This window comes from Coregonus lavaretus (genome assembly GCF_964263955.1).
Source record: "Coregonus lavaretus genome assembly, chromosome: 3".
Classification (NCBI taxonomy): Eukaryota; Metazoa; Chordata; class Actinopteri; order Salmoniformes; family Salmonidae; genus Coregonus; species Coregonus lavaretus.
The window spans coordinates 52483141-52496305 of NC_139990.1; the positions used below are offsets into that span (position 1 = coordinate 52483141).

General features: G+C 43.1%; 3 protein-coding genes across 3 annotated transcripts; all 3 read right to left on the reverse strand.

Moving 5' to 3' along the window:
* Window positions 1-529: 529 nt before the first annotated feature.
* LOC311110727 (uncharacterized protein) lies at window positions 530-7075 on the reverse strand. Its single transcript, XM_084153287.1, has 2 exons — window positions 6819-7075; window positions 530-2165 (listed from the first exon to the last, which is right to left on the reverse strand). The coding sequence occupies exons 1-2, from the start codon at window positions 7012-7014 to the stop codon at window positions 1102-1104; spliced, it is 1260 nt and encodes a 419-aa protein (XP_084009413.1). The 5' UTR covers window positions 7015-7075; the 3' UTR covers window positions 530-1101.
* Window positions 7076-8086: 1011 nt separating this feature from the next.
* LOC311111518 (uncharacterized protein) lies at window positions 8087-10522 on the reverse strand. Its single transcript, XM_084154253.1, has 2 exons — window positions 10283-10522; window positions 8087-10094 (listed from the first exon to the last, which is right to left on the reverse strand). Exons 1-2 carry the CDS (start codon window positions 10476-10478, stop codon window positions 8947-8949), a joined length of 1344 nt encoding a protein of 447 aa, XP_084010379.1. The 5' UTR covers window positions 10479-10522; the 3' UTR covers window positions 8087-8946.
* A 523-nt stretch (window positions 10523-11045) lies between these two features.
* Window positions 11046-13144, reverse strand: LOC311112408 (uncharacterized protein). Its single transcript, XM_084155519.1, has 2 exons — window positions 12934-13144; window positions 11046-12765 (listed from the first exon to the last, which is right to left on the reverse strand). Exons 1-2 carry the CDS (start codon window positions 13103-13105, stop codon window positions 11558-11560), a joined length of 1380 nt encoding a protein of 459 aa, XP_084011645.1. The 5' UTR covers window positions 13106-13144; the 3' UTR covers window positions 11046-11557.
* Window positions 13145-13165: the final 21 nt, after the last annotated feature.

Here is a 13165-nt window from a genome sequence, read left to right on the forward strand (position 1 = left end):
TCCCTGAGTCCATCTTCATCAATCCTTTTCCCAATCTTTGGGTCAAAACCCCTCTTTTGATATCTTTCACATTCCCAGTAGTCTTCCAATACTGTCAGTGTAGGATGATCTACCGTACTACCCTTCAGTCTTGCCCAGTATGCCAGGGCTAGCTTAACTCGTTTAAGGGATAGTGGCATTTCCCCAGTATCTACTTGTAAAGCCTCAACCGGTATAGTTTTAAATGCACCATCGCACATCCTGAGTGCACTCGCTTGCATCCTATCAAGGCACAACAGCAATGTAAAAGCTGCAGAACCACATACAAAGCACCCATAATCTATGGACGATCTCATCATAGGCAATCTTTACTGAATATTTATCGTACTATCTGTTTCAACTTCGTCATTATGGGTTATTGTGTGTAGATGGGTGAGAATTTGTTTTAATACATTTTGAATTCAGGCTGTAATACAAAATGTGGAATAAGTCAGTGGATATGAATACATTCTGAAGGCACTGTATAGAAATAAAGAATGACAGTAGATTTAGGGAATTAGATGTTTTAATGTACCTCTTGTATTATCTGAAAGACTCTCCCAACACAGAGGATGACTGCCATGTTGTCACAAGGTTTTTCATCAGGACATTATGTTTTCTCCCTCTTGTGAATGTTCTTCTCATACCTTCCAGGGGAGTTCATTCATTTGAAGCGTTTAGCAGCAATCAAATCCAAACTATTTTTATTTGTGACACGCTTCGTAAGCAACAGGTGTAGACTAACAGTGAAACGCTTCCCAACAATGCAGAGAAAAAAAACATCATTGCATTATGTCTTACCCAGAGCAACTTACAGTCAGTGCATTCAAAACAGGTAAAACAACCACATATCAACAGTCACTGCGAGTAAAAACATTCCTCAATAAAGCGGCTAAGTGAAACATGTATCACAAACAAGGTCTACTGTCAGTATTTTCTACACTAAAGTATTTTGTGCATTGTCATTATGCCTTGCCAAACTTCCAGTCTATGCAAAGCCTCTGTCAGTCATGGCAGTGATGCCTTTCTCTACCATGTGAAATCTAATGCCAGGTTGACTGGGTGCTAGTGATGAAATACATGTCACAAAGATGGCAATGATATGGTTTTTCCCATGTGGTTCTTCATGTGCAGTTTCAGGTGATAATTCTGCTTGAATCCTTGGCCACAAAACTGGCACTTATATGGTTTCACCCCTGTATGAGTCCTCATGTGGACTGTCAGATCAGGGTTTCTTATGAAACATTTTCCACAAACACGACAGCGATGTGATTTCTCTCCAGAGTGGCTCTTCATATGCACAGCCAGGTTTCCACTCTGACTGAATCCTTTGCCACAATGATGACAGCGAAACGGCTTCTCCCCTGTGTGACTCCTCAAATGCCTTTTCAGAAAAGCATCCCAAGCAAAATATTTACCACAAACATGACAACACTTTGCTCCGATGTGAGTTTGTAGGTGATCTATCATACTTTCTGTGGACTGACAGAATTTTCCACACACACCACAAAGATGTTCTTTATCCTGTGCGTGCGTTTGCACATGATTTAATAAAGAAGCCATGGAGTCAAATTGCTTTCCACATACCTTACAACTAGGAGCAGCATCCCAGCTTACACTGGGTCTCGAGTGTGATTTTAGATGGTTCAATTTCCTGTCCTTAACACTGATGTGAGAACTTTGTCCTTCTACCGTCTTTGTTCTCTTTGATTTGAGTGGCTTTAATGTTAGACCTGACAGAGGTCCTCCACTCTCCATCCTGTCAATATGTCCTCTGTTTTCACTCTGAGCTGCAGAACACTCTGTATCTACTGCAGAGAAGGGCTGAGACTCTCTGGTTGGTTCTGATACGCCATAGTCTTCTACATAAGGTTCTGTTTTGATCTGTTCAGTTGAGGTGCTGGGTAGAGAGTATCTCTCTCCATGTGAGGACTGAGTTGGGTCTTGATAATAGCCACTTGATACACAGCCGTAACAATTGATAAACTCATTGACATGATTCTCATCCTCCTGACTGGTCCTTGGTTCCTCCTGTTCATCTTTCATCTGTGTGGGTTCTGGGTCCTTCTGCCCCAGACTGGGGCTCCACTCCTGCTGCTCAGGGGAAACCACCTCATCAGACACGGTGACAGTGAGCTGCTGGAGGTCTGGGGAGGAGAGAGGGATGAAATAGAAAACTCAAGAGCTGACTTGACATACCCAGCTAACAAACGTTCCCACAACTTTAGAGAATATTTCCTTAATAGGTAATTAACTAACGTTTTCATAGGAATGTTCCCAGGATGTGCAAGGAATGTTTCCAAGAGACCATTCCCTTAATGTCAAATAGAACATACCAAGAACATTGTTACCATGTTCTCAGAACTTAAGATATTAATGTTCTACACATGTTTCATGGGAATGTTGCAAGAACATTCATGTCTCCAGTTTTCTGTTGGGTAGGAGAATATTCCATCAATGTCCCACCAAACACACAAAGAACATGGTTGCCATGTTCTCAGAACATAAGATATTAATGTTCTAGACATGTTTCATGGGAGCGTTGCAAAAACATGTGTGACCACAACTTTTTGGGAGCATATTAACCTGTTTTAATGATACTTCTGAATCACTATGAACAATAAAATATTTTCTTGGGTGTACTTTTAACAGAGATTTACTTCAAACACAGGTGTGTTGTAACTGTTGCCAAATAATGACTAACCTATATTGCTAAGAATGTGAGAGTAGGTGGACTCCTCTAGCGGGTCTCAAACCAAGGCCACTAGCACAAATGACGAACACCCTAACGACTGTCCCAATAAGGGTTATCTCTAGGGCTGGACTCTCCAACCCTGTTCCTGGAGGGCTCCCGAGTGGCGCAGCGGTCTAAGGCACTGCGTCTCAGTGCTTGAGGCGTCACTAGAGACCCCCTGGTTTGATTCCAGGCTGTATCACAACCGGCCGTGTTTGGGAGTCCCATAGGGCAGCGCACAATTGGCCCAGCGTCGTCCGGGTTTGGCCGGTGTAGGCCGTCAGTGTAAATAACAATTTGTTCTTAACTGACTTGCCTAGTTAAATAAAGGTTAAATAAAATACATCTTCCTGTAGGTTTTCATTCCAACCCCAGTTGTAACTAACCTGATTCAGTTTATCCACCAGCTAATTATAAGAATCAGGTGCACTAGATTAGGGTTGGAGTGAAAACCTACAGGACAGTAGCTCTCCAGGAACAGGGTTGGAGTGAAAACCTACAGGACGGTAGATCTCCAGGAATTCTCAGTTCTGTTAAAAGTATACTCAAGAAAAACGTATTGATCCTAGTGATTGAAGAGTACCATTAAAACAGGTTAATATGCCAACCCAACATTAGACAATATAGAAATCCCTTAAATTGTTGAAATAAGTAAATAAAATCAATGATGAGAGTATAGTCAAATTAACTCACACAGACATGGTGGCGTAGCAGGAAGATCTGAATGACGTGAACCAATAGGTTGCAAGTTCAAATCCCAGGCTTAAACTATGTATTTAGATTGTAGTTAGGTATTGTAGGTAGGTATCGTGGGTTGCTGTGGGTAGTTATTGTATGTAATTATTGTAGGTTAGTATTGTATTCGGCGGTGCCGGGTGTAGCACGAAGCTAGCTAGCTAGCTAACTCACCACCTGGACTAGCTGGCGAGTAGCTATTAGCAACGGTATAGTTGTTTCACGCCTGAGAGTGCCTGTAATTACGCCAGCTGGCTGCCTACAGTGATTACATATAATAATTGCCTACCATTCAGCTGTTTTCTAACCTCATTGTCTGAACCGTTAACGTTAGGTAGCAAGTGGCTACTGTGCTTGAAAATTAGCAAGCTTGTTGCAACCTGGGTAGCTACTTGTAAACAATAGCTGGAACGACCGAGCGAACAGACGCGAACTGGCTGAGTCAATTCAGTGGCTAGCTTTGCACTTGGCTAGCTAACAGTAGCTGCTAGGGGTAAGTCATAACCTACACTTGTGTTTTGTTTTTTACATATTGATAGCCCGAGTCGCTCAAGGAATTCGGGACATGGGTGACTAGTTAACGTTAGTTTGGCTCTCTCTGTGTGTTCGTGCCGTGAAAGGAGGGGTTCTTCTTTGTCTGAAAGCAATGGCTAGCTAGTTTGCTAACTATTCTAGCTAACTAACTGGCTGAATAAGTTGACGACGGACTCGCTCAAGCTGTCGGGACTAACCCACAACGTTAGACACGGACACGAACGATCTGCTTGCATGTTGATACACTGGTGGTTGTTGTGGCTGAGTATTGGCGCTAAACCCTGCTGTTGGAGACCGGCATGCTAGCTGGCTGTGGCGTCTTATGACGAGGTGCCCGGACGTTTTTCACGGAATAATACTGCACCTAGTTAGCTAGCTGAATAAACTAGGTTAGTCTATTCCTAGAAAACATTGAACCGCTGTAGTTTACAACAATTATAGTTTCTGAGGTGGAAGTTGGGAGAGTTATATTTGGGAGTTGTGGTGAGGGAGGCCCCGCTCTCTCCTTTCCCAGATGTTTAGTTCATTTTATTCCGATCTCCTCTGCATTATTGTAGCCATCTGCTGCAGCCTGTCAACTATGCCTCTGCCTATCCCTGTTCTCTCCTCTCCGCACAGGCTACACAAACGCCTCACACCGCGGGGCTGCTGCCTCTCTAACCTGGTGGTCCCTGCACGCACGACCCACGTGGAGTTCCAGGTCTCAGGCAGCCTCTGGAACTGCCGTTCTGCTGCCAACAAGGCAGACTTCATCCCAGCCTATGCTACCCTCCAGTCCCTCGACTTCTTGGCGCTGACGGAAACATGGATTACCACTGAAAACACTGCTACTCCTGCTGCTCTCTCCTCGTCTGACCATGTGTTCTCGCATACCCCGAGAGTATCTGGTCAGCGGGGTGGTGGCACAGGAATCCTCATCTCTCCCAAGTGGACATTCTTAATTTTTCCCCTGACCCATCTGTCTATCTCCTCATTTGAATTCCATGCTGTCACAGTCACTAGCCCATTTATGCTTAATATCCTTGTCATCTATCGCCCTCCAGGTTCCCTTGGAGAGTTCATCAATGAGCTTGACGCCTTGATAAGTTCCTTTCCTGAGGATGGCTCACCCCTCACAGTTCTGGGGGATTTCAACCTCCCTACGTCTACATTTGACTCATTTCTCTCTGCCTCCTTCTTTCCACTCCTCTCCTCCTTTGACCTCACCCTCTCACCGTCCCCCCCTACTCACAAGGCAGGCAATACGCTTGACCTCATCTTTACTAGATGCTGTTCTTCTACTAATCTCACTGCAACTCCCCTCCAAGTCTCCGACCACTACTTTGTATCCTTTTCTCTCTCCCTCTCCTCCAACACTACTCACTCTGCCCCTACACAGATGGTAATGCGCCGTCGCAACCTTTGCTCTCTCTCTCCCGCTACTCTCTCCTCTTCCATCCTATCATCTCTTCCCTCTGCTCAATCCTTCTCCCTCCAATCTCCTGATTCTGCCTCCTCAACCCTCCTCTCCTCCCTTTCTGCATCCTTTGACTCTCTATGTCCCCTATCCTCCCGGCCGGCCCGGTCCTCCCCTCCAGCTCCGTGGCTTGATGACTCATTGCGAGCTCACAGAACAGAGCTCCGGGCAGCTGAGCGGAAATGGAAGAAAACTAGACTCCCTGCAGACCTGGCATCTTTTCACTCCCTCCTCTCTACATTTTCTTCATCTGTTTCTGCTGCTAAGGCCACTTTCTACCACTCTAAATTCCAAGCATCCGCCTCTAACCCTAGGAAGCTCTTTGCCACATTCTCCTCCCAACTGTTCGCTGCTCTGGCACCCCAATGGTGGAACAAGCTCCCTCACGACGCCAGGACAGCGGAGTCACTCACCACCTTCCGGACACATTTGAAACCCCACCTCTTTAAGGAATACCTGGGATAGAATAAAGTAATCCTTCTACCCCCCCCCCCCCCCCCAAAAAAAAAAAAAAAAACCATTGTAAAGTGTTTATCCCACTGACTATAAGGTGAATGCACCTATTTGTAAGTCGCTCTGGATAAGAGCGTCTGCTAAATGACGTAAATGTAAATGTAGGACATATTGCATAATAATTACTGTATAAATCAACATGCACAATGTAATCATGTATGTCAAATATGGAAGTTAAAAGCACTGTGTGTGAGTATCCCTAACCTTGCCAACAGACAAAAAGAGCTGTGAATGGATTACCAATCAGGGCCTTGATGGGCTTGGCAACAGTAACAAGGTGTGATGTGTAATGATTTGTTGGGGGAGGAAGTTTATTTCGGACAAATCAGGCGATGTACTGATACACATAAATGTTCCCATGAAACGTGACTAGAACATGTCCTGTGTATATTTTATGGGACGTCGCTGGAATATTCTCCAGACCCTCAGAAAACCAGACACATGAACTTGCAACTTCCCATGAAACGTGTCTAGAATATTAATATTGTATATTCTGAGAACATTGTAACCACGTTCTTGATAAGATCTGTATGACATTAAGGGAATATTCTCCTAACTTTAACACCAAAACATGCTAAACGTGTTCTCAGAAGGTTTTTGCTAACATAGATAGAATGTTTCCATAACTAACGAAAAACTGGACACTCAAACATTCGGGAACGATTACGGGTAACATTAAAAAAAAAGTTATATCCCTAGAATTGTTAGATGGGTTTAAGATTGAGTAATCATTTTACAGACATTGGAACTATCTACACTTTCAACATGTTTTATTACATTGATAGCTTATCGTGTCTCATATTAAATGAATGTTGAAAATACAAACACCTTCTCGTCTATGTAACTTGATCTCTGGCTTAGTACGGATATCCAGCGTGATCCGTAGACGGCTGTTCTCCTCCTTTGTGCGAGAAACCTCTTCCTGGTATTCTGCTATCGTTTCTTCAACGACACCAAATATCTCCTCAGCTGCCGCTATCAATCTCTGGTTTAGAAACATTCTCAATAACTCTATTTTAGACATTTTTAGAGAAGGAACGTTTGCTAGATAGCTACCAACGTAAACAAAAGTCGAAAATATAAAGAGCGCTGAGGCTAAGCGAGAGGTTTCACTCTCGCCTAAATCTGTCCAAAATAAGCCCAATGCGTTTCTATTGGCTTATGTTTGACCAAAGCTTGTCGCCTGCATTCCCATTTTGATGGCGGAGACATGAGCATCTCGTCATTATATAGTCTTTGTGCATGCACGGCATAATACATTTTGCACTGTCGCCCCCTGCTGGAGCGGAAGACGCAGGTCGTGGCGCTCCTGCAGTATGCACCAGAGTCTGTTCTGCTTTTACGTCATTTAGCAGACGCTCTTATACAGAGCGACTTACAAATTGGTGCATTCAACTTATGATAGCCAGTGGGACAACCACTTTTTTTTTTATGGGGGGGGGGGGGGGGGGTAGAAGGATTACTTTTATACTATTCCAGGTATTCCTTAAATAGGTAGGGTTTCAAGTGTCTCCGGAAGGTGGTCAGTGACTTTTGAGAAGAGGACAACGATTACTGGGCAAAATTAATTAATCTCTCGTCCTTTTTCCTACTAATCATTGATCAGATTGAATAAGTATTTCCCAATCTATTCTTGGAGGTCCTCCAGTGTGTGTCCATTTTTATTCTAGCCCAGCATCGACCTACATGTAGTAGACTGCAGAGCTGGTGGTGCTGCTACAGCATTACTGGTGCAAATCTGAAGTTTAGATCAATCGTTGCCTCCCTAAATCACTAAAGTACGCAAAAAATATAATACACACTACTACTGTCACCAATCCAACATTCTCATGTCTGCAATTAATTAAAGGAAGGGGAGAGGAGTGATGTATTTCATAGGAATAAAAAATTCAGGAAATTACATGTTGTAATGCACCTCTTGTATTGTCTGAAAAACTCTCCCAACACAGGGGACAACCGCCATGTTGTCATTATGTTTTCTCCCTAATGTGAATTTTCTTCTCGTACCTTCTAGGGGAGTTCATCCATTTGAAGCATTTAGCAGCAATCATTGCATTATGTATGTTTTTTTTTAATAACACAAGTATATGGTTTCTCTTCTGTGTCAATTGGACTGTTGGAGTACTGTTTTTGCATTTAGGTAATTTAGTTGACACTCTTACCCAGAGCGACTTACTCCCAACCATCCAAGAACAGTTTGGTGACGAACAATGCCTTTTCCAGCATGATGGAGCACCTTGCCATAAGGCAAAAGTGATAACTAAGTGGCTCAGGGAACAAAACATCGAAATGTTGGGTCCATGGCCAGGAAACTCCACAGACCTTAATCCCATTGAGAACTTGTGGTCAATCCTCAAGAGGCGGTGGACAAACAAAAACCCACAAATTCTGACAAACTCCAAGCATTGATTATGCAAGAATGGGCTGCCATCAGTCAGGATGTGGCCCAGATCTTAATTGACAGCATGCCAGGATTGCAGAGGTCTTGAAAAAGAAGGGTCAACACTGCAAATATTGACTCTTTGCATAAACTTAATGTAATTGTCAATAAAAGCCTTTGACACTTATGGAATGCTTGTAATTATACTTCAGTATACCATAGTAACATCTGACAAAAATATCTAAAAACACTGAAGCAGCAAACTTTGTGAAGACCAATACATGTGTCATTCTCAAAACTTTTGACCACGACTGTACATTCAAAACAGGTAAAACTACCACATATGAACAGTCACTGCGAGTAAAAACGTTCCTCAATAAAGCTGCTGAGTGAAACATGTATCACAAACAAGGTCTACTGTCAGTATTTTCTACACTAAAGTATTTTGTGCATTGTCATTATGCCTTGCCAAACTTCCAGTCTATGCAAAGCCTCTGTCAGTCATGGCAGTGATGCCTTTCTCTACCATGTGAAATCTCATGCCAGGTTGACTGGGTGCTAGTGATGAAATACATGTCACAAAGATGGCAATGATATGTTTTTTTCCATGTGGATCTTCATGTGCAGTTTCAGGTTATAATTCTGCTTGAATCCTTGGCCACAAAACTGGCACTTATATGGTTTCACCCCTGTATGAGTCCTCATGTGCACTGTCAGATCAGGGTTTCTTATGAAACATTTGCCACAAACAGGGCAGTGATGTGGTTTCTCCCCAGAGTGGCTCTTCATATGCACTGCCAGGTTTCCACTCTGACTGAATCCTTTGCCACAATCCTGGCATTGATGTGGTTTCTCCCCTGTGTGGCTTCTCATATGTAAGTTTAGGTGTCCGCGCTGAGTAAATCCTTTGCCACAATCATGACAGCGAAACGGCTTCTCCCCTGTGTGACTCCTCAAATGCCTTTTCAGAAAAGCATCCCAAGCAAAATATTTACCACAAACATGACAACACTTTGCTCCGATGTGAGTTTGTAGGTGATCTATCATACTTTCTGTGGACTGACAGAATTTTCCACACACACCACAAAGATGTTCTTTATCCTGTGCGTGCGTTTGCACATGATTTAATAAAGAAGCCATGGAGTCAAATTGCTTTCCACATACCTTACAACTAGGAGCAGCATCCCAGCTTACACTGGGTCTCGAGTGTGATTTTAGATGGTTCAATTTCCTGTCCTTAACACTGATGTGAGAACTTTGTCCTTCTACCGTCTTTGTTCTCTTTGATTTGAGTGGCTTTAATGTTAGACCTGACAGAGGTCCTCCACTCTCCATCCTGTCAATATGTCCTCTGTTTTCACTCTGAGCTGCAGAACACTCTGTATCTACTGCAGAGAAGGGCTGAGACTCTCTGGTTGGTTCTGATACGCCATAGTCTTCTACATAAGGTTCTGTTTTGATCTGTTCAGTTGAGGTGCTGGGTAGAGAGTATCTCTCTCCATGTGAGGACTGAGTTGGGTCTTGATAATAGCCACTTGATACACAGCTGTAAGAATTGATAAACACATTGACATGATTCTCATCCTCCTGACTGGTCCTTGGTTCCTCCTGTTCATCTTTAATCTGTGTGGGTTCTGGGTCCTTCTGCCCCAGACTGGGGCTCCACTCCTGCTGCTCAGGGGAAATCACCTCATCAGACACGGTGACAGTGAGCTGCTGGAGGCCTGGGGAGGAGAGAAGGATGAAATACAAAACTAATGAGCTGACTTGACGTAGTTAGCGAGGTTTACAAGAATCATCTTCTTACAGACATTGGTTTTGTAACTAGCTAGATACACTCTCAAAAAGTAAATACATATTGATAGCTTAACATGTCTCATATTAAATTAATGTTGAAAAAACAAACACACACCTGCTTGACTATGTAACTTGATATCTGTCTTAGTCCGGACATCCAGCATGCTCCGTAGATGCCTGTTCTCCTCCTTTGTGCGAGAAACCTCTTCCTGGTACTCTGCTATCGTTTCTTCAACGACACCAAATATCTCCTCAGCTGCCGCTATCAATTTCTGGTTGAGAAACACTCTCAAGAACTCTATTTTAGACATTTTTTTGTTGTTGAAGGAAAGCTGTTTGGCTAGCTAAGTTAGCCAGCTAGCTTCCAACGTAAACAAAGTCAATAAGAGAAAGAGAGCTGTCAGTCTTTGCGTGCACGGCATAATACATATTGCACTGTCGCCCCCTGCTGGAGCGGAAGGCGCAGGTCGTGGCGATCCTGCAGGTGGCGCCAGAGTCGGTGCTGCTTTTGAGGACACCGATTACTGGGCAAAATGAATTAATCTCTTGTCCTTCATCCTACTCATAATCATTGATCAGATTGAATAGGTATTTTCCAATCTATTCTTGGAGGTCCTCCAGTGTGTGTGCATTTCTATTCTTGCCCAGCACATAGACCTACATGTAGTAGACTGCAGAGCTGGTGGCGCTGCTACAGCACTACTGGGGCAAATCTGAAGTTTAGATCAATCATTGCCTCCCTAGATCACTAAAGTACGCAAAAAATATAATACACACTACTGCTATCACCAATCCAACATTCTCATGTCTGCAATTAATTCAAGAAAGAGTAGGGATATATTTTATATAAATAAAGAATGACAGTAGATTTAGGGAATGAGATGTTTTAATGTACCTCTTGTATTATCTGAAAGACTCTCCCAACACAGAGGATGACTGCCATGTTGTCATGAGGTTTTTTGTCGGGTTGTCATTATGTTTTCTCCCTAATGTGAATTTTCTTCTCGTACCTTCTAGGGGAGTTCATCCATTTTAAGCATTTAGCAGAAATCATTGCCTTATGTATGTTTTTTTTTTAAATAACACAATTATATAGTTTCTCTCCTGTGTCAATTGGACTTCTTGCAGAGCGACTTACAGTCAGTGCATTCAAAACAGGTAAAACAACCACATATCAAAAACTTTCCTCAATAAAGCGGCTAAGTGAAACATGTATCACAAACAAGGTCTACTGTCAGTATTTTCTACACTAAAGTATTTTGTGCATTGTCATTATGCCTTGCCAAACTTCCAGTCTATGCAAAGCCTCTGTCAGTCATGGCAGTGGTGTATTTCTCTACCATGTGAAATCTCATGCCAGGTTGACTGGGTGCTAGTGATGAAATACATGTCACAAAGATGGCAATGATATAGTTTTTCCCATGTGGTTCTTCATGTGCAGTTTCCGGTGATAATTCTGCTTGAAGCCTTGGCCACAAAACTGGCACTTATATGGTTTCACCCCTGTATGAGTCCTCATGTGGACTGTCAGATCAGGGTTTCTTATGAAACATTTTCCACAAACACGACAGCAAAATGGCCTCTCCCCTGTGTGAATCTTCATGTGTGTGTTCATATAAGATTTACTGCTGAAACATTTCCCACAAACAGGGCAGCGATGTGGTTTCTCCCCAGAGTGGCTCTTCATATGCACAGCTAGGTTTCCACTCTGACTGAATCCTTTGCCACAAAACTGGCAGCGGTATGGTCTCTCCCCTGTATGAATCCTCTTGTGCGCTGTGAGATCTGGATTTTTTCTGAAACACTTGCCACAATCAGGACAGCGAAATGATTTCTCCCCTGGGTGAACCTTCATATGATCATTCAGCTCAGCACTCCCAGGGAAAAATGTACCACAAACATGACAAACTCTAGCTCCAACATGGGTTTCTAGATGACCTAACATACTTTCTGTGGACTCTAAGTGTATTCCACACACACCACATAGACATTCTTTGTCCTGTGCATGCTTTCTTGCATGATTCACTAAAGAAGCTAAGTAGGAGAAATACATTCCACAAAATTTACAGCGGATATAGGCACTTTGTTTTCTTACTGTCTGTGATCTCTTTGATGGTGATCTCTTTGATTTAAGTGGCTTTGACCCCGACAGAGGTCTACTCTCTACCCCAATGACACATTTCATGTTTTCACTCTGAGCTGCAGAAGACTCTGTATTTGCTTCAAAGAGGGGCTGACACTCACTGGATGGTTCTGATACTCCATTGTCTTCTGCATCAGGTTCAGGTTTGAGCTGTATCATGTTCTGTTCAGTTGAGGTGCTGTGTAGAGAGTAGTTGCTCTGTGCAGTTGAGGTGCTGGGAAGATAGTATGTCCCTTCATAGACTTCACTTTGGGTTTCATAAAGAAGTGAGGACTGAGTCAGGTCCTGGTGGTGGTAGTCATTTTTCAAAGATGACTCTAGTTCCTCCGGTTCCTCTTTTATCTGTATGTAATGTGGGTCTTCCTGCCCCAGACTGGGGCTCCACTCCTGCTCACAGTGCTGCTGCTCAGGGAGAGCCTTCTTTTCAGATACAGGGATAGTGGGCTGTTGGATGTCTGGAGGGAAGGAGAGAGAATGAAATAAAACATCTAAAATGTTGACACGAATAGTATTCTAGTTAGATAGGTAGCTAGGTATTTAGCTAGATACTAACATTGACATTGATCACTTGACATATGCAAAGAAGGTTTAAAAGATAACAGCTAGCTGCCTCAGCCACACACCTATTCTATGTAATAGTATATCTGGTTTAATAACGATATCCAGCATGCTACGTAGACGGCTGTTCTCTTCCTGGTACTCTGCTATCGTTTCTTCGACGACGCCAAATATCTCCTCAGCTGCCATTATCAATCTCTGGTTGAGAAACACTCTCAATAACTCTATTTTTGACATTTTTACAGGAGAAAACTTGGGTAGCTTGCTAGCGGAGAATCACAGGTACATTTGCAACAA